Source organism: Ovis canadensis, chromosome 4, assembly GCF_042477335.2.
Source record: "Ovis canadensis isolate MfBH-ARS-UI-01 breed Bighorn chromosome 4, ARS-UI_OviCan_v2, whole genome shotgun sequence".
In the NCBI taxonomy this organism is placed as follows: Eukaryota; Metazoa; Chordata; class Mammalia; order Artiodactyla; family Bovidae; genus Ovis; species Ovis canadensis.
The window spans coordinates 101,747,488-101,773,788 of NC_091248.1; the positions used below are offsets into that span (position 1 = coordinate 101,747,488).

General features: G+C 38.7%; 1 protein-coding gene across 6 annotated transcripts in view; it reads right to left on the reverse strand.

The window, feature by feature from the left end:
• Window positions 1-26,301, reverse strand: part of CADPS2 (calcium dependent secretion activator 2) — a 567,905-nt gene that overhangs the window by 78,493 nt on the left and 463,111 nt on the right. For all 6 annotated transcript variants that reach the window (XM_069588282.1, XM_069588281.1, XM_069588283.1 and 3 more), the window contains exon 18: window positions 13,159-13,315. In XM_069588282.1, the coding sequence (XP_069444383.1) occupies window positions 13,159-13,315 (157 nt within the window). The remainder of the gene's footprint in view (window positions 1-13,158; window positions 13,316-26,301) is intronic.

The following is a 26,301-nucleotide window of genomic DNA, read 5'->3' on the forward strand; positions in this document are numbered from 1 at the left end:
GTCAGAGAAAGACAAACAGTATATGATATCATTAAAAGTGTACTTATCTAGTAAATAAAAAAGACACAGACTCACAGATATAGAGGACAAAATAGCAGTTACCAGTAGGAAGGGGGAAGAGGACTAAGGGGTGTGTGCATGCTAAGTCGCTTCAGTCGTGTCTGACTCTTTGCGACCCCATGGACTGCAGTCCACCAGGCTCCTCTGTCCGTGGGATTCTCCAGGCAAGAATACTAGAGTGGGGTGCCATGTCCTTCTCCAGGGAAGAGGTATAAACTACCAGGTATAAAATAAGCTCCAGGGGAACAAAGACACTGATGCAGAGAACAGACTTGTGCACAGTGTGGGAAGAGGAGAGCGTGGCATTGAAACATACAATGTATAAAACAGATAGCTAGTAGGAGTTGTTGTTTAGCAAGGGGAGCTCAGCCTGATGCTCTGTGGTGACCTAGAGGGGTAGGATGGGGGTCTGGGAGGGAGGCTTAGGAGGGAAAGGACATGTGTACGTTTATGGCTGTTTCCTGCTATTGTACGGTAGAAAACAATACAACATTGTAAAGCAATTACCCTCCAATAAAAAATAAAAGGGTATGCTCCAGAGATACCTTGCAAAACACAGGAAATATAGCCCACGTTTCACAGGAAAGATAAATGGAGTGTAACATTTAAAAATTCTCAATCACTACACGGTACACCTATGTATATGTGTACGTATTCAGTCACTCAGTTACGTCTGACTCTTTGTGACCCCATGGACCAGCCTGCCAGACTCCTCTGTCCATGGAATTTTTCCAAGCAAGAATACTGGAGTGGGTTGCCATTTTCTACTCCAGGGGATCTTCCTGACCCAGGGATCAAACCTGTGTGTCTTGCATCTCCTGCACTGGCAGGCGCATTCTTTACCGCTAGCACCACCTGGGAAGCCCTGCACATCTGTAATATATAATATTTTATACCAACTATATTTCAATAAATAAAAGTGAACTAACACTGTGAAAATATTCAATGAGCTTATAATACACATTGAACGGACAATTTCATGGACAATTTTACATGGCTGTACAGCTAGACTGTGTGCCTAAGCCTTCATTTATATGGCCTCTGAATAAAAAGTATAAAGAACCTTAGGCTTTGCACCTTGATGAAAGTGAAAGTCGCTCAGTCGTGTCCGACTCTTTGCCACTCCATGGACTATACAGTCTATGGAATTCTCTAGGTCAGAATACTGGAGTGGGTAGCCATTCCCTTCTCCAGGGGATCTTCTCGAGCCAGGGATCTAACCTAGGTCTCCCACATTGCAGGTGGTTTCTTTACCAGCTGAGACACAAGGAAGGCCCAAGAATATTGGAGTGGGTAGCCGATTGCTTCTTCAGCAGTTGCATCTTGATAGGTACTATTCAATATCATCATTATTTTGAACTATAGCAAAGCCAAAATACTGCCTAATGTTAACAAATCTTTTCACCTGCAAATGAGCAGTCTACCTCGTCAGTTCAAATGCTACTTTACTACACATTTAGAGATTAGGTAAGTTGGCTATTCAGTCATACTTTGTTAAGATGAAAATGCACATAAGGAAAATCACAGCTCAGTTACTATTAAATGTTACAATGATTCCAAGATTAAGTAGCAGTTGACTCAAATGTATTTCTGGCAAGAGCTCTCTTTTATGAAACAAATTTTACATCTACAAATGAGCACTTTACCTCATTAATTCAAATGCTACTTTATTGCACATTTAGAGATTAGATATGTTGGCTATTAAGTCATGCTTAGTTTGTTAAAATGAAGCACATAAGGAGAATCACACACGATTATTATATTATTACATGTTATAATGATTCTAAGATTAAGTAGCAGTTGACTCAGATTATTTCTAGTAAGAGCTCTCTCTTTTTTTTTTTTTTGATATACTTGATAAGCACTGGATTCATTATCTTGTTAAACAAGCCTGCTTCTCTTCTCTTATTCCAATCCCAGGAATAAAAACAGAGATCATCCCACCTGATCAATATACCAGCAACCTGGAAGTTGTACCAGAGGTCTTTCCTTCAGTTCCTACCTCCAATTAGGAGTGAGAACTTGCATAATTAATATCCTTACTATCTTACAAGCACATCTCATCCTTCTGTTCATCAACACTGCTGTTGTCCTAGGTCCAGTCCTTTCATCTCCCATCTTGGCTAAAGCAATAATTTCCTAACTGGTCTTAGGCATCTAATTTTCCTTCTGCCCATTCATCTTCTTAAAATCTCAAGCAGAGAGGTGTGCTAAAATATGAAACAAAGAATGTATCTCTTAAAGATTATAATTTTTAAATGGATCCTCAACACAAACTTCAAAAGCCTTAGTATGAAATGAAAGCCATCTATGAGGTCTTAATATGACCTCTTTGGCTAATTTTGGTTACCTGATTCCCTTACTTCCTGTGGTCCAGCCATAGTGATTCTGATGATTTAGTTCAAGTAGACACTTTCCCATCTAAGCCTCTCTTGAGATGCTTCATTCTGTTGTCCTTTTGCCAAATTACTGGTTTCCTCTGTTTCTTCTTCACCCTGCACAGGCTTCTACTGTGGTCCATGCTATACTTCTGTACTTGATGACTCATCTTTCTTCTTATAAGGGTGCAAGGTCCATGAAGAAGGGACCTTGTCTGTATTCTTAGTACTCAACAAAATCCCTGTCTCAGAGCAAGCGTTCAAATCTTAGTTGAATGAATGACTTGAATACTCTATGAAGATTAATATATAGTTACTACATTATTATTCTGTATAAGAATGTATCAAGGCCTATGTATCTTTTCATATTTTGTGTAAAATATACAGCACTAAATACTTTTATGAGAAATCCTATTTTTGGACCAGCATGTTCAATATTAGACCGCTAAGAATTCTACTGGATAGTCATTGTTGTTTAGTCACTAAGTTGTGTCCAGCTCTTTGTGACCCCATAGACTGTAGCCTGGGCTTCCCCTGGTGGCTCAGTAGCAGAGAATTCACGGGCAATACAGTAGCTAGAGGAGACACAGGTTCGACCCCTGGGTCGGGAAGATCCCCTGGAGGAGGCCAAGGCAAGCCACTCCAGTATTCTTGCCTGGAGAATCTCATGAACAGAGGAGCTTGGCGGGCGACAGTCCATACAGTCACAAAGAGTAGGGCACGACTGAAGTGACTTCATGAACTGTAGCTCACCAGGCTCCTCTGTCTATAGGATTTTCCAGGCAAGAATACTGGAGTGGGTTGCCATTTCCGTCGCCAGGGGATATTCTCGACTCAGGGATCGAACATGTGTCTCCTGCTTGGCAGGTAGATTCTTTACCACTAAACCTCCTGGGCAAGCTCCTCTACTGGATATAAATGTCAATTTTGTGTCTCTCCTTTCATTATTATTACTCCTTTGGGCACGCTTGTGGGATCTTAATTGCCTGACCAGTGACCAAACCCAGGGTCCCAGCAATGGAAGCCTGGAATCCTAACCACTGGATCTCCAGGGAATTCTATGTCTCTTATTTTAGTGAATGTACCAAAGGGAGTATTCCTTCTGTTCAGTTATGATTTGACAGCAGACTATTACATCCTGCAGAACTAGGAGAAAATGGAGATTTCCCTTATTTCCTAAGTACAGTCACAAGTGTTGAATTCTGGCCCAAAGTTTGCTCATGTTTTAGCTGAGCTTTCTTATATTTTATTAAAAATATCAAATTATAAACCTAAGTTCCAAAGTTTTAGAAAATTGGCAATTGGTAGTACTACTTCTTTAGTAAAAGGCAAGGAAGGATGAAGGGAGGGATGGGATGGAGGAGAGAAAGGAAGAGGAAAAATGAGAAGAAATGAAGAGAAAATACACGTAGAAAGGTAAAGATAGAGAGAGGACTCGGTTTCAAAAAGCAGGACTCCTTGGATACAGACGACACTATACTTGTGTATGTAAATGTATGCTCCTTTTCTCAGTTGCCCATATGCCAGTTTGCATCCCACTCCTATCAGACACTGTCAAAAGCCCTCTTAATACATAGCCCCAGGCATTAGAATGAGTGCTTCTATCTTCCCCATATGGTGTAATAAGGATGGGTTAGGATTTGGGACTGCCACCTGTCCAAATCAAGCATTTACAAGGCATCCACTGCCACAGCTCATTGGAAGAGGCAGGTTCTCAACATGGCATCATTCAAGAATGTTGTGACCTTATACCAGAGGTGTGGAAGTAGAAAGAACTGCTCAGAAGGATTCTCACATAGTGGTTATGAGAACGTAAGTGGAGGACCAGCATCTACTTTGTTGATAAAAGTATTTTTTTTCCAAAAGATTCCATGTTTTCCAAATACCACCTTGTCAAAAATAGGGAAGCATCAATGACATCAAGCCCAATGGTACAATTAGAAATTGCAAAAAAAGTAAAAGGCTTAAATAAAAGGTAAACTGGGGTGCAGATGTGCACAATTATTTTGATCATTAATGAATTAATCCCAATAATAAATTATTGTTGATTATTTACATACCCCAAAGAGTCTTACATTTACAAAAGTACTTGTCAGAGGCTTTTAACAGTCAGATTTCAACAGAGAATTTAAACTTGATCCATTTAGTAATAATTACTAAGACAATAATCACTGGAAAAATTAAGAATAAGCAGATAAAAGAGTTTGTGTATTGTGTTTAGGGTTCATGTATCTTCTTTAGGGAGAGGGGAAAGGCTACCGACTCCAGTATGCTGGCCTGGAGAATTCCATGGAGTCCATGGAATTCCAAGGGGTCGCAAAGAGTCGGACTCGACTAAGCAACTTTCACTTTCACTTTCTCCCTGTTGACAGATGCATATAATGGGATCCCCATCACAGAAGTATGAATATGAAGTTCAGGAGAAAAGCCAGGAGGACTGTAGCCTAAAACAGCATTATGTAAAAAGAAAACACACACACAAAAGCAAATCAAACATACTCCCCACTCAGATATAGGAACAGTACCCACCAAGAGTCTGGGACATTAAGTAGCCACTCAGTAAATATGTGTTTACTGAATAAGTATCAAAAAAAATCCAACCCCTAAAGGAAACTCTGAGAGCATCCCACTGAAGTTTAAGTAAAATAGAAAACTCTTCAGGTTTTATTCTCCATTAACTAAAAACATGATCAGCAATTTTATATGGTTTGGTAATATTTAATTTATACTATATTGGAATGAGAACCTCCTAAAACCACACCCAACCCTCCCTTTCCTCTCAGTGCACTTTAAAAAAATATTATTTGTCTATTTGGCTGCACCAGGTCTTAGTCGCGGCAGGCAGTATCTTTTAGTTACAGCACATGGGCTCTAGTTCCCTGACCAAGGATGAAACCTGGGTTCTCTGTATTAGGAGTACAGAGTCTTAGCCACTAGCCCACCAGAGTAGGCCAGAGCACTTGTTAAAAAGTTTCTATTCCCTCAAGATAGGAGGTTAGAAGGAGTGAGAGCATTGATGTTATAAAGTTTATAATTTGGGGAGCAACAAATCCAAGTTTAAAACTATAATTAAAAATGTCACAGCACATAGTACATATAATTGAATTGCAGCTTTATAATCTGTTGCATTATAGTTAGCAGTGCCCATAGTAGTGCCCATGGATGGGCATAGTAGTATATGCCCATCTCCATTAGATTATATCCTTTTCAAGGGTAGGGATTGTTTTTATGTATCAGTAATGGCATCCAGTCCCATTACTTCATGGGAAATAGATGGGGAAACAGTGGAAACAGTATCAGACTTTATCTTTTTGGGCTCCAAAATCACTGCAGATGGTGATTGCAGCCATGAAATTAAAAAATGCTTACTTCTTGGAAGAAAAGTTATGACCAATCTAGATAGTATATTCAAAAGCAGAGACATTACTTTGCCGACTAAGGTCCATCTAGTCAATGCTATGGTTTTTCCTGTGGTCAAGTATGGATGTGAGAGTTGGACTGTGAAGAAGGCTGAGCACCGAAGAATTGATGCTTTTGAACTGTGGTGTTGGAGAAGACTCTTGAGAGTCCCTTGGACTGCAAGGAGATCCAACCAGTCCATTCTGAAGGAGATCAGCCCTGGGATGTCTTTGGAAGGAATGATGCTAAAGCTGAAGCTCCAGTACTTTGGCCATCTCATGTGAAGAGTTGACTCATTGGAAAAGACTTCGATGCTGGGAGGGATTGGGGGCAGGAGGAGAAGGGGACGACAGATGGCTGGATGGCATCATGGACTCGATGGACGTGAGTCTGAGTGAACTCTGGGAGATGGTGATGGACAGGGAGGCCTGGCGTGCTGCAATTCATGGGGTCGCAAAGAGTCGGACACGACTGAGCGACTGAACTAAACTGAACTGAACTGAAGGTGACTAAGAGTTGGTAAATCATGGGCATTCAGACCCTGTTTCTTGAAGAATTAACTTAGGGAAAAACAAACTAATATAATCATTCAGCAACTTCTATTTTAGTCCTCAGTCATGTCCAGCTCTTTTGGGACCCCATGGACTGTAGCCTGCCAGGCTCCTCCATCCGAGGGATTTTCCAGAAAAGAATACCGGAGTGGGTTGCCATCTCTTTCTTCAGGGGATCTTCCTGACGCAGGGATTGAATTGGTGCCTCTCGATTGGCAGGCAGATTCTTTACCACAGAGCCACCTGGGAGCATTCAGCAAGGCTTAAGGCAAAAATAAACAGAAAGTCTTGTGGTCTAGCAATTCTCATGCTGCCTTTCATGAGATCAGTATTAAAGCCAGATGGGAAAGTCTGGAATTTTACTCCAGTTACACGCAACCTTCTGATCTTTTGGGTTATGTCCCTCAATACCGTCCTGATAATGGAAACAGTTGAGTATGGCAGTTACTTCTAAGAAAATATACAAATAGAGTAAAATTTAATGTCTACATGGAGTAAAGATTCTAGAGAAGAATTCAATATAAACAAAGCTAGTGAGTCACTGAATTTACCTTCCTTTTACTACACTGGTGGGTAAAACAAGTTGTGACACACAATTTTGAATTTAATCAACTTTGGGATCGGAGTCATTTACGCATTTTAGTGGTCATTTCATAGTCTGTAAGAGCGTTATAAATCTAAGTGGGCACACAGCCCCGCTATAATCTAGAAGTTACATTCAACTGTTCCTAGTAGATGCATGTACAGATCTATCTGTAAACACTAATTTGTGAATTTCAGACATACAGCTCATTTAAGCACTGAAGGAAGAATGACATGCAGGTGCCAGCCCTCCATATTTCAAAGCTTGAAGATTAACCTAATATACAATATGGTGACCTAACAGTTCTTCATTTGAAAGAAATCTGAAAAATAATCTCTGATACAGCCGAAGTGTGAGAATAACCCAGCGGGATTTCCACCTCTTCATTTCTTAATGAGTTTTTTGATAATGAGAGGTGACTTTGCCAGTCACTCTGGGCTCTATTATGGCTAATTTGACTCCACTTCACTCTCCTTGTTAATTATTAACACTAGCCTTTTTATCCTCATGAGACCACATTCCAATTTTTCTTTTTTCGATTTTTATGAGCCCATCTTTATGAAGGTGAAAGTTTGGAGAATAGGTTTTCACTTAGTGTAGAACCTGAACATTTATTATTCGTTTAGGCAGAGACGCTGTGACACTGATTACACAGGCACGGGTGTTCTTTGGGATGGCTTTAATGTGCTAGCAATGGGAAACAGGCTGTTAATTAAAGAAGAAGCGCCATGGTATTTTTCACCCGGGAATCAGTTCCCAGTAGAATGGTCATTTGCCACTTGCTAGCATATCCACAGATTAAAAGGTGACTAGCTCCAAGGGTTTGCCTTTCGGTAGTCCTGAGAGGAATGATCTGTGCTATTTGCAGACGGCTTTCATTTGTCAGAGGCAGTCACTAGCCCTACCTATTATCCACAGGACAATTGTGGAAAATAGCACACAGGGGTAGAGTCTATTTGTACCAGCTTCACAGTCATTCAAGATCATTCAACTATCATGCTAATTGCTTCATTATGAAAACATTTATTTTCACTAATTTTAATACATCTCTTTTTCAAAACTGTTTCCTTAGATACCATTTAAAGTGATTATCCATCTAATTAAGGCTTTAGTTGGGGAGAGTGCATCAGGATGGATGGAGGCAGGGTGAAGAGGCAAGCAGGAGTTCAGTCTTTTTTGGACAGAAATGAAGGAGCCCAAGTTTGTTTTCTTTATCAGTTCTGCTCTGGGAGCCAGTGGATGAGCCTGTGAGGGGCAGGAGATTGGGGACAGTAGCTAAAATTGTGGTGCAGCTGGTACTCTTCCCTTGAGGAAAATCACGTTGCATCTCTAAGGATTCTCGAGTCTAAGACTTCCCCTAATCATGCACAACTGGAAGGAAACACACCTAGCCCAGACACAATTCTTTGCTTCCCCTCCTTAAAACAGCAACTGAATTTGCTATCTTGAATCTCTTTCCCCTCTAATTTGTTCAGTCCCTGGAATTCTTGTCATGGATGTTTTACAGTGTACATGCTAAGTCAACACTTTATCTGGTCCTTTCTGCATGCTTTAACCAACCTACTTCTACTTCTATAACTTAAGGTGCTGATAAACATTTTATTAGGCAGGAATATAAGTTTAAATGGGCTTCCCTGGTGGCACAGAGGGTAAAGAATGTGCCTGTGATGCAGGACACCCTGGTTCAATCCCTGGGTCAGGAAGATACCCTGGAGAAGGAAATGGCAACCTACTCTGGTATTCTTGCCTGGAGAATTCCATGGACAGAGGAACCTGGTGGGCTATAGTCCATGGGGTCACGAAGAGTCAGCCATGACTGAGCGACTAACACTTTCACTTTCAAAAGCTTCAAGAATCTACTATCTTTAAAAGTATTATCTTATTTTCTAATGTCCCCAGAATTGCATTTGTTATTGTAGATGAAGTGGTCAGGCTCCAACTCACTGCTGTACTGGTTTCCTGTCAGCAAGCCCTAGCTGAGGTACCTCACCTCCCAGGTACCTCGCCTCCTAGATAGGAAATGAAGATGTTTGCCTAAGATCCTCTCCACTCCCCTAAAGACAAACACTTATTTTAAAATATAAAAGCATAAATGTTTTCACAAAATAAAGATGGTAAATATCCAGTGTGAACAGCTAAATTATTCATTAAAAAACAAAGACAACTCAGCTAGAAAGCTTCCAAGCACAAATAAAGCACAAATTCTAACTAATATCTCTGTTAGAGGCATGTTGGTAATTTTTATTTTGGAAAAGAAGACATAAGTATGTGACATCATTAATAATAAATCACAACCATTTAAAATTTCTGTATAATTAGTGGTATGCTACGTGTGGGGTAACAGCTGCTGCTGCTGCTGCTGCTGCTAATTTGCTTCAGTCATGTCCAACTCCGTGCAACCCCATAGACGGCAGCCTACCAGGCTCCCCCATCCCTGGGATTTTCCAGGCAAGAACGCTGGAGTGGGCTGCCATTTCTTTCTCCAGTGCATGAAAGTGAAAAGGGAAAGTGAAGTCACTCAGTCGTGTCTGACTCTTAGTGACCCCATGCACCACAGCCTACCAGGCTCCTCCGTCCATGGGATTTTCCAGGCAAGAGTACTGGAGTGGGGTGCCATTGCCTTCTCTGGGGTAACAGCAAGCACTGCTCTTCAACAAATTATCTCACCTAACAAGACTGGACAGTTCAGAGCAATCTGTTCCTATTTTACCCCTGACTAGTTAAGGTTGAAATTAATTAGAATTTGGACTATAACTCTAATTGGGTCAATATGGTAAAAACTGTCATACCATGGCAGTGATATAAGAATTTTTCTTTGGGGATGCGGTGGTAAAAGGGTAGAAATTTTATGTTTTCCCATAAGCTTTCCAAAAGGACAATTTGGGGGCAGCTTTAGGTTGACATTTAACATTTGAACTGAATTCACTGAACGACCATCTGAACATTTCAGGAATTTAATAAAACAAACACATAATTATTGACAATAATCTTCATTATTATAATATTCTTCATTACTATACTACAAGCAAAAAAATTTGTCTTAGCAGTTGCTGCTGCTGCTAAGTCGCTTCAGTCGTGTGAGATATTAATACTAAGCGGTCTTGGCTTTGGATGATAACTTGTGAGTTTGAGTTGAAAGTTCCTGTGTTCTATTTCAATTCTCCAGACCACATCGTTTTCCCAATACCAAAAGGAAATTACGGCACAGGGGAACTTTTCTATCTACCTGACTACACAAAGGAGCTGTTTTTCTCTGAAATAATTGATGCTTTCTAAAATATGTTAATCACTGCAAAATCAAACCTAGATCTAGACTTGCCCCCCAAACGGACAGCACTCAAAAGAAATCATTAATAAGTGCTTCTGTGTGATTAAGTAACATGTACAAAAATGACAAAACACACTATGTTATGCATTTGATAGTAGCCAATATTACATAAATGGTTTAAACAGGAGAGGGATATGACATTCTTTTGAATTAAACATTTGGTTAAAAATCACATTTCTCTTTTAAAAATCAATTTTTCTCTTTTTTAGTGTTTTGTTTTTGGACATGTTAAGAGATCTTAAAAATAAAATTTAAAAGATGTTAATTTACTGGCATTATAGTAGAGGTTCCCCAAGAAAATTTCTAAGAAATCTACAACATATTTTGTTTTCTCTATAAATAAATTGCAATATATTGAATAAGTTAAATCATCTTTACTGTGAGCATTAATAAGTACTTTCATCTTAAAACAACCCTCTAATAAATTTTAATATGGTTGATTCTTGAATTTTCACACAAGCGGAAAAAAGCAATGTTAGAACTAATCCTATACTTATTTATTTTCATTTAGGGACTTAATGTATAATACATTCATTTTTGGCAGCAGGTTTTTTGCTATATATTTATCATAAGACAATATTAAGCCTGACTTGTCATTTCTTAGCAGAAAAAAATGATGATAAGAGGCTGGGAAAGAAGAAGGTCACTTGAAGTCTGCTAGCTGGCAGGAGGGAACTAAATTAGAACTTAAAAACTGGCTGAAGACAATTTGCAGAATAAATGATTCACATTTGGATAACTGTGGGGGTAGCAACTTCTAAGGGCAGACATTGCTGCTGAAACTGAAGTAGGAATTGTAGCTTAGTTCTTTGACTTATTAATAAGACGTTTTTGGAAATTAAATTGGATAAGAGAATGAATAAGATGGCTAAAGGAATCATGATTGAAATTTTAACTGATTAATATCTAAAATATTTATTTAGCATTCATTATACATGAGCTATTGCCTTCTTTAATCCTCACCACCAATGACACTGTACATAATATTATTTCTTTATTTTATAGATAAAGAACTTACAGTTTACCAAGATTAAGCAATTGTCAAAGGTCAGGTAGCAACTAGCAGAGACAGATGTGAATCTCTTGGGCACTAAAGCCCATGTTATTAATTACTACCACATGATGCCCCAGTTACTAAAACAAAGGTTCTTACCCTGATATCCAAAATACAGATGTCCATGGGGAGTCCAATATTACACACAATTTCATATCTATGTAGATGTTTTTTCCCAATAAAAGAGCTGTAGTTTTAGCATAGACTCAAAGGGATGAATAATCAAAGGAAGGTAAGAAATGATGGACTAGAGTGATGAACAAAATCAATAGAGTAATTAAAAAAAAAAGATAAAAGTCCAAAAAAAGATTTAAGTTTAAACCTAGAAATAGAGAGTTGTGATATCCTGGAAAGAGAGAAGGAAAAAGATCTGGAGTTTTCAAAGACAGCAAGTGTGAACTGTATCACCAGTGTGACTAAGTTCCTGGGAAAGAGAGGGCAGTCATGAGCTGCAGAAAGACAAGGCAGAAGACGGGCAGCTCTTCTTGGGGCCTGGGCTACTCAAGTCATGTTGTGGGCACTGCGTTCTACTAGGCACCACACTCCAGAGCAATACTGAAAAATGGAGTGAGGTCTTTTGAGAGGAAGCTGGTAAGAATGGTAATGGGCATGAAAATGCTAAGAGTTAAATGACTGGGAATAATGGCTAGAGAAAGAACATATGTAACAAAAGAAGGACATTCCACTGACCTAACAGAATAAGTCAGAACCGGAGGTTAGGAGGACACAGAGTTCAACCTGCCTTATAGTGAGAGGAATGTTCTAGAATAGGGAATTAGTGACCCCAAGACCACTACGAATGTTGAAGCAAAGGCTGTCAGTAGAAACCAAACTTAAGTTGAAGGGAAATAAAAAAAAAATTAAATTTTCTAATTGGAGTATAATTGCTTTGTAACATCGTATTAGTTTCTGCTGTACAGAAAAGTGAATCAGATAATATGTATACATATACAACCTGTCTGTTGAGCCTCCCTCCTACCCCTGTAGGTCATCACAGAGCACCAAGCTGAGCTCCTTGTGCTACAGAGCAGCTTCCCACTAGCTACCTATTTTACACTTAGTGTGTAGGTATATCAATGCTACTCTCTCAATTCTTCCCACCCTCTCCTTGCCCTCCTGTGTCCACAAGTCTGTTCTCTGTGTCTGCATCTAAAAAAATCATCATAGGAAAGGCCCACAGGAAACTATATGCTAAGAAACACCTCCAAAAATTCGGATGAAAACCTATGTCTATACAATCTGCTAGAAGACCACGGACAAGAATCATGATACAAGTTATTACTGCATTGGAAAAAGATGTCTCAGTGGAGAACCTTCATATTCTCTTTAATTTCTAAATGAGAGAGAGCAAGCCATACCACAGGGTAACATTACTATCATCTGTAGAACCAAATCTGTTCTGTAAACATCAGCACACTGTGGATAAGCAGAAGCCTTGATATGGCAGGACATCTAGAATAATAAGTTTCTAGGATGTATTTCAGGGATGTTAGCATTCTCAGGTACTTTAGAAATATTGATCTTTGAAGATTTCTGATTCACAAGGTACAATGAGAAGGTCCCTGTGTTATCAGTACTCCTGAAGGCCGGAGGGTAGGCATAAGAGCAACTCTGGGGGCCGGTGGAACAATATGAGAGTGTTGCTGGTCTCCCGTGGACCCCAGCCAGATATTCCTGGGGAATGAGCAAATATGTTACCTGGGTCGATCTCTGTTGAGCAAGTGCTAGAGCTCTGTAAATATGCACCCACACACACAACATTCTCTCCTCTTCCTCATTTAACACACTAAAACGCAAATGCTTACCGTCATTTCTGAGGAAATTATTAAGCAGTTGGAAAAGAGGAAAACTGTCCCAGGAGTCTTGTGGTTGTGCTTCAAGCGCTGTATCCATATCTACTGTGAATAAAGCCCAAAATTTCTCTGCATGCTCTGCCAATAAATCAGGCCACCAGGCAAATGCCTGTAAACAAATAAAGAAATAATGTAAACTTGATTACTTGTTAGAAACATATACAAATACTGTAAAAATGTGATTAAAGTGAAATTGTAGAATATTATTGTAGAATATGATACCAAATATTTTAATATTTCTAGTCATAGAGAAAAAGAATTGAAATAAATACACCAAAATATTCATAGTAGTTATGAATAAAGTAAGACATACAAGGAATTTTTGTTTTACATATTTTTCAAATGTTTTAAATTAATGTATGTTTAGAAATAAAATGTCATTTTATATTTTAACTATATTAGATTTCATATTTATCAATACAAAATTTGCTTACTATTTAAATATATAACCATAAAATTGTTTCACATTTAAAAAATTACATTTTACTTGTAGTACTTTTTTATGAATCAAGAGTCTAAAACCAAAACACACATTCAGAGAGAGCGATTTCCTGTTCCTCCAGTGTAAATTAGGTCCCACTAGATAGGACCTAAAAACTCTCTGCTGTTTAGATGGGTGAAAAGAATATTTACTTTTTAGGAAGTTCTCAAAAATAATGTGACCTGTCCATGGAAACTGGAAGCAGGACCACCAACCAGCCCACCTATGGATCTGACCAACCAGACTACCTAAAATATCTGGCTGGGCGGACTGGTGAGGGACTTCCCTTGCTAAAGTCAGTCTGGAGAGAAAGAAGGAAGTGACAGTTTCTTCAAATGCACAACAATAATGCAAGACTACAAGAAATATGAGGAATCTAGAAACAGGACACCAAACAAAAGAACAAAATAAAGCTCCCATAGCCAATTTCAAAGAAATGGAGACCTATAAAATTCCTAAAAAAGTTCAAAAACTGTTTTAAAGCACTTCAGTGAGCTACGAGAGAGAGGAAAAAAACCAAACAGATAACTAAATGAAATCAGGAAAATAATTTAAGAAAAAATGAGAAGTTCAACAAAGAGAACAATAAAAAGGAACCAATTATTAATCTGGAGCTGAAGAATACAATAACCAAAAAGTTTAAAGGGTAGCTTCAACAGCAGACTTAATCAAGCAGAAGAGTGAAGCAATGAACTTGAAAACAAATAATTTGAAATTATCTAGTCAGAGGAATGAAAAAAAAAAAAGAACAAAAAAGACTGAAGAAAGCCTATGATATTTGTGGTACATCTTCAAGTGAACCAATCTGATATGTATTATTAGAGTCCCAGAGACAAAAACAGACAGAAAACTTGTTTAAGGAAATAATGACTGAAAACTTTCCAAATTTGGGGAAGTGGACATACAAACTGATGAAGCCCAAAAGATCCAAGCTGGGCTGACTTATAGGGAGACATATTATAATTACAAAATGTTAAAAATTAAAGATAGAGGATTTTGAAAGCAGCAAGAGAAAAATGACTCATCATATAAAAAAATAAGGCTAATATTATCAGATATCTCAGCAGAAACCCTGGAGGTTTGGAGGGAGTAGTAAGACATATCCAAAATGCTAAAGAAAAACTGCTAACCAAGAATACCATACACAGCAAAACAGTCCTTTAACAATGAAGGCGAGATAAAGACTTTCCCAGACTTAGCGAGTTCATCACCACTAAACCTGCCTTGTAGGAAAGTGTGAAAGAAAATTCTCCAAGTTGAAACAAAGGATGCTAAATCTAACATAAATATGTATGAAAGTATAAATATCACTTGTAAGGGTAAATATATAGACAAATAATACTGTAATGCTGGTGCATAAATAACTTTAAACTGTACTATAAAATCCAAAAGAGGCAAGTATTAATAATAAAAGGAAATGGCAATCCACTCCAGTACTATTGCCTGGCAAATCCCATGGACAGAGGAGCTTGGTAGGCTACAGTCCATGGGGTCGCAAAGAGCGGCTTCTCTTTCACTTTCATAACCACAAAAATTTATTAAGGGATATATATTAGTACAGAAGAGGTAAAATTTGACACCAATAACATAAAGTGTATTCAGGAAGTAAAACTGCAGGGTTTTGTATGTGACTGTGAGTTAAAAGTTTAAAACAGATGGTGAAAAGATCTGAAGTTCAGCTGAAAGGTAAGTCTTATCTATCAATAATTTTAAATGTAAATGTTTGGGAACTCATGTACACCCATGGTGGATTCATGTCAATGTATAGCAAAACCAATGCAGTATTGTAAAGTAAAATAAAGTAAAAATAAAAATTAAAAAAAATGTAAATGTGTTAAACTCTTCAATCAAAAGACACAGAGTGGCTGAATGGATAAAACCACAAGATACAACAATAAGATTGCTGCCTGTGAGAAACTCACTTGAAATTTAAGGACACACACAGGCTGAAATTGAAGGGGTAGAAAAAAATATTCCATGCAAATGATAGTCAAAAGTGACCAGGAGTGGCTATACTTACATATGTTAACAATTACCACAAGGAACAAAAAAGGTCATTACCTAATGGGAAAGGGTCAATTCGCCAGAAAACTAGGATAATTATGAATATATAAGCATGCAAATGGTTGGAAAGACACCCTGGAGGACGGCATGGCAACCCACTCTAATATTCTTGCCTGAAATATCCCATGGACTGAGAAGCCTGGTGCGCTATAGTCCATAGGGTTGCAAAGACTCAAACATGACTGAGCAAATGAGCATGCATGCACACATGTGGGATATAAAAATCAACATACAAAAATCATGTGCATTTCTGTACACACTAATAACAATCTGAAAAACAAATTAGAAATTAAGAAACAACAGAGTAAGAATTCCTAGAAATAAACCTAACCAAACAGGTAAAAGATTTGTAAACTACAAATCATAAAACACTGATGAAAGAAACTAAAGCAGTTGCAAATAAATGAAAACTATCCAGTGTCATGGATTGGAAGAGTTTATATTGTTAAAATGCCCATATTACCCCAAACAATCTACTGTTTCAACACAAAACCTATCAAAATTCCATTGAACTTTTTTTTACAGGAATAGGAAAAAAAATTCTAAAACTCATATGGAATCACAAATGACCTCAGATAGCTAAAATAATCTTAAGAACAAAGCTGAAGACACCACAATTTCTGATATCAAAATAGGTATATTACTAAGCTGTGGTAATTAAATCAATCTTGCACCGACATCAATACAGACACCCAGACCAATGACACATAATACTGATCCCAGAAACGAACCCACACATATATGATCAACTAACCTTCTAAAAGGTTATATTCTTGAGGAATATAAAATGAGGAAAGTCCCTTCAATAAACAGTGCCAGGAAAACTGGATATTCACAAGCAAAATAATCAAGCTGGACTATTGTTTTGGACCATATACAAAAATCAACTCAAAAAGCATTAAATACTTAAACGTAAGACATGAAACTATGAAACTCCTGGGAGAAAACAGAGAAAAAGCTTCTTAGCCTTGCCTTGGCAATGGTTTCTCAGATATGCCCCAAAAGCACAGGCAACATAAGCAAAAACAAGCAAATCATCAAACTAAAAACTTAATGAACAGCAAAGAAAACAATCAACAAGGGAATGAGAGGAAATATTTTGTAGGCCATATACAGGATAAAGGGCTAAAATATATAATACACTCCTACAACTCAAAGCAAAAACAAAACAAAACAAAAAATAAATAACATGACTAAAACATGGACATAGGACCAAATGGACATTTTTCCAAAGAAGACCAACAAATGGTCAACAGGTATATGAAAAGGTTCTCAACATCACTAATCATCATTTGATTTTCAAATGCAAATCAAAACCAGAATGAGATATTACTTCACACCTGTTAGAGTGGCTATTATTCACAAAAGCAAAAGATAAGTTTTTTTGAGGTTGTAGAGGAAAGAGAACCCTTGTACACTGTTGATAGAAGTATAAATTGGTGCAGCCACTATGGAAAACAGTATGAAAGTTCCTTCAAAAATTAAAACTAGAACTCTCATATGACCCATCAATCCCATCTCTGGGTATATTTCTAAAGGAATTGAAATAAGAATCTCAAAGAGGTATTTATACTGCCACAGTCAATGAAATATTATTCACAGTAGCTAAGACACAGAGGGCATGGCAACTCACTCTGGTATTCTTGCCTGGAGAATCCCCATGGACAGAGCAGCCTGGTGGGCTACAGTCCTTAGGGATGAAAAGAGTTGGACACAACTGAAGTGACTGAACACGCATGCAAGACACAGAAGTGAGCCATCACTTTGCTGACAAAGGTCTGTATAGTCAAAGCTATGTTTTTTCCAGTAGTTGTGCATGGATGTGAGAGTTGGACCATAAAGAAAGCTGAGCATTGAATAAATTTTACAGTCAAATTGTGGTGCTGGAGAAGACTCTTTGAGAGTCCACTGGACTGCAGGGAGATGAAACCAGTCAACCCTAAAAGAAATCAATCCTGAGTATCCATTGGAAGGACTGACACTGAAGTTGAAGCTCCAATACTTTGGCCACCTGATATGAAGAGCGGACTCATCAGAAAAGCCCCTGATGCTGGGAAAGATGGAAGTCAGGAGCAGAAGGGGGTGACAGAGGATGAGATGGTTGGATGGCATCACTGACTCAATGGACATGAGTCTGAACAAACTCCAGGAGATGGTGAAGGACAGGGAAGCCTGGGGTGCTGAGGTCCATGGGGTCACAGAGAGTTGGACACGACTTAGTGACTGAACAACAATAACAAAAGCCCACAAATGAGTGACTGGAAAACAAAATATCATATGCACACACAATAAAATAATTTTCACCTTTAAAAGGCAATTGTGCCATTTGTAGCAACATGATTGAACCTGGAGAACAAGTAAAATAAGCCAGACAAAGAAGGACAAATACTTTACATAATCATACTTTATGATTTATATGAGGAATCTAAAATAGTCAATTTCATAGGAGCAGAGAGTGGAATGGTCATTTCAGAGAGTGGACTAACAGCAAAAGGTGTAAAAGGAAAGCGTGGTGGTGGTGGTGCAGAGATTCCATTTTATAAGGTGAACACATCCTAGAGGTCCACTCCCAGCACAGTACCTACAACACTGTATTGTAGACTTGACATTTTGCTTAGAAGGTATATCTTATTTTTAGTATTCTCATTACGTGCATGTGTTAGTCACTCGATTGTGTCTGACTCTTTGTGACCCCTGGCCTGTAGCCCACCAGGCTCCTCTGTCCATGGAATTCTCCAGGGAAGAATACTGGAGTGGGCTGCCATTCCCCTCTCCAGGGGATCTTCCTGATCCAGGGATCAACCCAGGTCTCCTGCATTGCAGGTAGATTCTTTACTGTTTGAGCCACCAGAGAATAATCACACAAAAAATAATGCGAGGTTTTCTGGCTTTTTCTCAGCTTTGTTTTAATCTGAATTTTTCTAATTTTAGATGAATTTAACATTTCTCATATGTTTTAGGGCTCTCTTTATACTGTTTTTAGTGAAATGTCTCTCAGGTCTTCCCCCCTCCCCTTTTTAAATGTAGCTTTTGATAGCACTATAAGTTTTTAACCAAGTAACTATAAAACTATCACATGCATTTGTGTGATACAGATATTTTTGTTATTCAATTAAAAATAACCTTAGAAAAAGTTTCATCGTACTATACTCAGAGAAGTCCATATTTATTTTGAAGAACTTTCTAAGAACATGTGAGATTTGTGGTTGCAAAACTCCATTAATTTCTTCCAATATAAATTCAAATTATAATAAATTTGAATTTATTATATTAAATGCAAATATTTATTATATAATAAATATAAAATATATTATATATTTATTATATTAAATAAATTATAATAAAAAGAGCCAAACCATAAACCAAAAAAAGTAGATTATAAGATATTGACATATTGAGTATTTTCTTATAAACTTTTGCCACAATAATAATGTTCAATATATTTATAAAAATATTATTGTGTAACATATTAGTAGGTGGAAACTGAAGAAAACAGTAGGTAAAGAAAAAGGGTGGTGCAGTACAAATAACGGACTCTAGTGTTAGGGACATTTTAATGGTTGACTCCATGCATATAAATTTGACTTTGCTGTTACAAATATATGAATGTAAAAATCTGTTGGAAGCCATATATTCTATGTACATCAAGCTATTGCTCTTTGAAAATATTATATTTGAATTTTTAAAATTTAAATTTCTCTTAGAATGAGTTTATGACAATAATATACATGCAACAAAAAGTAGCAGACACAATTTCATTGTTTATATATTTTGCTTCTATCTTTTAGAGCTGTGTTAGTGACACAGATAAGAAGAATTGGATTCTTTCCTCTGACTACATCATGATAGAAATGCTAGGAAAAATGCAGTACTGCAAAGAGAAACATTTTCAAAGTCTCACTTCCAGTTCACAACCAATAGCTTTGTGAAAGGTTCAAATTAAGAAAATAACAGTCATGTTTGGTCACGATTGTCTCAAGACTCAGAAAAATTTCCAAAGCTCTTTAAAAAGTTAACTTGGAAGACAGAGCCATGATAGAGAATGGAACACAATGGAATATCATTTTCTTAAAAACAAAACACACACACACACACAAAACAGCTTCAGGTTGGCAAGACTTTGCTATCAACTTGAAATTTTCATTATGTTTTACAGATGAATATATCTTATGTTTCAAACTGTATTTCTGATAATGTTATTCCTGTTGAACATAAGACCATCTGTGATGGATACTGATTGTTCTAATGATTAGCTGAGAAAGCTTTAAGTAGCTACTGTCTTTGAAAATGAAAAACAAGGGTTGCAGGGAGGCTGTTACCTTGAGAACACAGGGTCAGTTCTACTACCTGTCTGTCCCCTTCTGCTTTTTGCCACCCCTGTGGGTGGCAGTCCTCCCACTCTGGGTTGGTAGTAAGAAGAGAGGCTGTATAATTTCCTACCTACACATTTCTTGGGGGTGGCCGAGGCTCCTCAGCATGAGGGGCACCACCAGGGAGGGGAAAACCCTTTTCAGAAACGCATTCATCTGTAGGGCACCAATCAGAAGTCTTGGCCCTAAAGCTAAGCCACTAATTAGTGTAAATGAGATAGCAGGGGCAGAAAGCAACGTTTAACTTAATTAAGAGGGAAGCGCTTTTGAACTGTGGTGTTGGAGAAGACTCTTGAGAGTCCCTTGGACTGCAAGGAGATCCAACCAGTCCATTCTGAAGGAGATCAGCCCTGGGATTTCTTTGGAGGGAATGATGCTAAAGCTGAAACTCCAGTACTTTGGCCACCTCATGCGAAGAGTTGATTCATTGGAAAAGACTCTGATGCTGGGAGGGATTGAGGGCAGGAGGAAAAGGGGATGACAGAGAATGAGATGTCTGGATGGCATCACTGACTCGATGGACGTGAGTCTGAGTGAACTCCGGGAGTTGGTGATGGGCAGGGAAGCCTGGCGTGCTGCGATTCATGGGGTCGCAAAGAGTCGGACACGACTAAGCGACTGAACTGAACTGAACTGAAAATAAAACTTGATTGCAGTTCTTCAGCCACACTATGTCTATCAAAATCTAACAATAAATAAATCTTGTATGGTGAGAACGATATTTGTGGCTGACAATACTCTGAAAGCCATGTTTGTTTACTCAGTGAAGTTGGAAACAGCGGCAAGCAAGACTATCTCTAAAACTGGAAGAGTACTGAGCTTTTGAACTTGGTGAGACTTGAGTGCTCATGGGCAAATCAGTTCCTGGATGGATTTCCATTTCCATATCTGCATATTGGCAGTAACGATACTTGCCCTAGCCCCCTCCAGGGTTGTGTGGAAAAGTCAAGGTATATGAAAATCTCTTGCTGTACAAAAGTAAAAAATGAATCATTATCAGCAACACAAAAATGAGTCAAAATTCACACAAATCCTACAATGTTAGTTTTAGATGTTTTAAGAATAGTAATATCCAACATGAGTGGAATAGTTTCTATGTGCTGTTCTAAAGACTTTTTGCACATTATTTTACTTAATCCTTTCAGGTAGATGGTACAATTATCCTTATTTTACAGGTTGCATGCTAGGTCACTTCAGTTGTGTCTGACTCTTTACACCCTATGGACTGTAGCCCACCAGGCTCCTCTGTCCATGGGTTTCTCCAGGCAAGAATACTGGACTGGGTTGCCATGCCCTTCTCCAGGGGATCTTCCCAACCCAGGGGTTTTACAGGTTAGCAAAGTCAGAAAGACTAAGGAACTTGCCCAAAGTCATACAATTGGTAACAGAGGAATGATTTGAATTCAGGTCAGCTGGAGGGTAGAGACCAAGCTCTTACATATATGGCCTCTTCTTAATAAACTCTCTATATAGCACACTGCCTTTATGTCTGTCTTTCTAGTTTCTTAATCAACTACACATTTAGAAACTGTCTATCTAGTTTCTTAATCAACTATATATATATATAGTTGATTAAGAAACTAGACAGATATATCTATCTAGATAAACTAGATATATATATATATATCTATCTCACACTGCCTTTCTGCTCTTCTGTTTGTCTATCTAGTTCTGCAGATCAGACCAATGTTTTTGTCCTCTGAGGATGTTCTTGCCAGAACATCTATTATAGTCTTATTTAAAAAAATTCTTTTCATATTTCTTTGGGGTCTTAGTCTTGTTATTACTTTTACCCTCAAAATGCATTAAACATTTCATATTTTACAACAATAAAAAAATGATGACTGCATAAATGAGCAAAAACAGCGCGTCTGATTTTGGAACATATTATATGCTTCCTCCACACCCCAAAAAGATCGGCTTGCAATCTTGTATTTTGTGGATGATCCTAAAAGCTCTGGACACAGTTCAGTGTCTAGGGTATCATTACACGCCCCCAACATACACATACAGTAACGTGATGCTGAGAGGCCATATTCTAGAAATACTGAAGCTCTCTTGAGGAGCCAGTAGAATGGATTTGAACCTTCAGGGTGACACCTAAACTTATGTCAAAGGAATCATAGTTTTCTGCAACTCAATTCATGAAAATATCTCTCTAATTGGGTTCCTAGATGAATATAAATATTGAAATAATCAAGTGAAATGAGAAGCTGAAAATACTTCAAAAGGTATGTCAAGGTAAATTGCTACTATTATTCTGTTTGTAAGTTAGTGACTAAGAAACATTTTCGGTAGGGTATTTGTGACCGTGCAGTTTTGTCTGAGAGTCCTGCTGCAGGTGGAATTCTTCCCCTAAAGCTCAGCCATATGAAAGTCACTTGCTGGTCATCTTCTTCCAAAGAGAGGAACATCTGTTGTACCACGGGCTAATCTAACGCTAAACCTAAACCCATCCTAAAAATGAAAGGTCGATTTATCTCACTGGCTATCCAGATATAAATGCTGTGTAATTAAGATGAACTCAAGTGTTGAGATGACTGCAATTACTTAGTAGTGGGTAGTAAACAGATCTTGTTTATGAATAAGTCACTGAAAAGACCAATTCTAAAGCTGAAGCTCAAATACTTTGGCTACCTGATGTGAATAGCCAACTCATTGGAAAAGACCCTGATGCTGGGAAAGACTGAGGGTGAGAGGAGAAGGGGGCCACAGAGGATGAGATGGTTGGATGGCATCACCAACTCAATGGACATGAGTTTAAGCAAACTCTAGGAGATAGTGAATGACGGAATCCTCGTGTACTGCAGTTCATGGAGTCACAGAGTTGGACAGGATTTAGTGACTGAACAACAATAAGGATAAGGAATAAACAAAAATAATGGGAAACATTTAAAAAAATCAAACAACCTTTCTCTTTTTGTTAGAATCTATCCAGATGCATGGGCTTCCCTAGTGGCTCAGACAATAAAGAACCCGCCTGCAATGCAGGAGACCGAGGTTCGAGCCCTAGGTTGGGACAATCCCCTTGAGAAGGGAATGGCTACCCACTCCAGCATTCTTGCTTGGAGAATGCCATGGACAGAAGAGCCTGGCAGGCTATAGTTCATGGTGTTGCAAAGAGTCAGACATGCCTGAGCGATTTTCACTCACTCACTCACATCCAGACACATAATCTGGTTCAGACACTGATGTTTACGTGAATGACCATAATCACAAGTAAGCGTGTCCGCACTGAACTCCTCTCCCTGCATTCCTCTGCTGCTGGGACAGCCTGGGACCCAGTCAGCTGGAGAGCAGGACACATCCACCATTCACAGTGAGCCAAGTGGCAAACACCAAATTACTGCCTGACATTCGCCTGGCCTACAGTGTCACCAATATGGTGGATGATATCATATTTAAAATATTTTAGGGACTTTCAATTAAGATTCTGGCGCAATAATAAGTCACAGAGTAATAACCTGAGCTGTGCTCATATCCATCACGCTGTCTCTCTCTCTGCCTCTTCCCTGGGGGATATTCCTGACCCTCCATCCCCACAGCCAAGTCCTAGGATCCACCAGGAGAGGAAGAGTCTGACAGGATTAAAGGGACAGCTCAGGCTTGCAGCATCATCTTTCTCTCTGCACGTACATCCCTGCTGTGATGCTGAGAGTCAAACCTGCCAGCAGAACTAAGACAAGATGCCCATGCCAGCCACTCTACTGAAATTAAGAAATAACAACGTGGCTCCCTGGAAAGTGTAGAGTCTGGAGTTGGCCTGACTGTGTACCTCTGGCAAGTTTTCTCAACAGGAACGTGGTGCATGTGTGTGGAGGTGTGGGCTGGGGTGAGAGCCCAAGACTTTCTAGAAGGCATCTGAAACTTGCCGCCTTTGTCAGAGTGAGAGGCCTTAGATGGACACAGTTTGTCCAAATTTCTGGTCAGACACAGTCTCGTCACAGGAATGTGAAAGATGGCTTTTAAAGATTTTCTGGAAAGGAGCTCAAACTATCTTTCTCAAGAGAAAACACAGAAATTCGGAAGAAAAGCCTGAGGGGAGAGGTTGAGAGGCCCTCAGAGAGAAGGGAGGACTGTCTTAGAAGCAAGCTATTGTGAAAGATCTGAAGGACGTGAAACCTGCTCAACTGGGAAACTGCTGAAGGACAGAAACAACCTCTTGGCCCTGTGAAGTGAACCAGCCCTGAGGAGGGAAGGAGGAGGGAAAAAGAGAGGCGCTGACACACGGCCACTTGAAGGTGTCTCAGACAGATGTGTTAACCTCCACCTAGGGAGCTGGGCTGGGTTCTCTTTCGTGCAGTGAAGACAGTCTAGCCTGGACATCCAGCAAAATCAACATTACTGTACAGTGCCATCCATCCATCCACTCTGGAAATGAATTTGGAATCAGACTAATTCACCCCTTCCCCCAACAGAGAAAAGCCTGGATCTCTTGGTTGAAAATGGTGGGGGCAGGGTGGGGGGAAAACAGTAAATGATACAATCAAACCCCAAATGACAAAATCCTTTAGGTAAAGCTGGCCTTTTCTTTGATGACCAGCAGTAATTATGCAGGCAGTTGGTAATAAGACACATTCATGGAAACAGTACAACCAAGATTGGTCCATTTAAATACATACAGTCTTTAATTTCAGCTTCCCTGGTTGCTCAGCTGGTAAAGAATCTGCCTGCAAGGCACAAGACCCAGGTTCAATTCCTGGGTCAGAAAGATCTGCTGGAAAAGGGACAGGGTACCCACTCCAGTATTCTTGGGCTTCCCTAGTGGCTCAGCTGGTAAAGAACCTACCTGCAATTTAGGAGATCTGGGTTCAATTGATCCCCTGGAGAAGGGAATGGCTAATTCTAAGGAGAGGGATTTAGGTGGCTTTAAAACTATAACCAGAGTGGGTTCTATCTTATCTTCACATAAAAGAGTTATTCCATGCTAGAAAAATGATGAAAATTATTCTACTCACCTCTCTTCCCTGAGGAATCCCAAGAATTTGGAAGCATTGTGGAATGAAGACATGCCATAGTGTCACAAAGCATTTTAAAAAGAGGTCATTATAATACTTCTGTATTTTGACATCTAGCTCAGTGATATTTACAAGTTTTGATTATATCTGTTCAATAAAATCAACTATCTTTATAGCTTAGAAAATAAGTAATACTTACATTTTAATTGTGTTTGGATATATTGTACTTTAACAAGCATGTAGTGGTTGCAGGAAGTATTTAACATTATTTACACTTAAAAGACAGAAGAGTTATTATTTTCCTTATTAGTGTAAGAAGATTGAATGTAATTTTTGTGAAATGTAAATTACATGTACCTGTTTAGGTGAAATTGCATAGCCAATCAGAATTTTTTTTTAATTCAAAAAGGTCTAATACTCTGATGATAATGCCTTTTAACAAAAGACAAAGATAACACATATATACATTTTTATCATATAATCATTTTCATTGTAACACAGCGGTAGTACTAGTCTAGAAAAGCTCCTCCTGGGAATTCATTTCAAATTATTGAAGCAGCTGTTTCTTCAGTTTAAAATAAAATATCCATAACAAGTTCACACATGACAGATGCAAGGTAAAAACTAGATTCCATGGTGTGAGCTAAAAGCAGATGTTTTGAATGATCATATTTATAAGCAGATACAATACATCTTAGTTATCTACAGCATGGCTTCATGAATATTCTTTTCTGAGAATTTGCTTAAAATGTACTTCCTATAGTTTCTTATATTTTGAGGACTGGGTTTCATTAAATATAAATATTCTATAAATTCTTCTGCATCTGTTCTTTTCCCTTCTTGCTCATTTCACATACTTTCTCAAGAATAAAAGGATTGCTGCTGCTGCTGCTAAGTCGCTTCAGTCGTGTCCGACTCTGCGACCCCACAGACGGCAGCCCACCAGGCTCCCCCGTCCGTGGGATTCTCCAGGCAAGAACACTGGAGTATTCCTTCTCCAATGCATGAAAGTGAAAAGTGAAAGCGAAGGCGCTCAGTCGTGTCCGACTCTTAGTGGCCCCATGGACTACAGCCTACCAGACTCCTCCGTCCATGGGATTTTCCAGGCAAGAGTACTGGAGTGGGGTGCCATTGCCTTCTCCAAAAGGATTGCTAGGGCACTGAAATTTATTATATTTACTTAATTTTATACATTTTCTCTACCTAATTCAAAGTCGGAAAA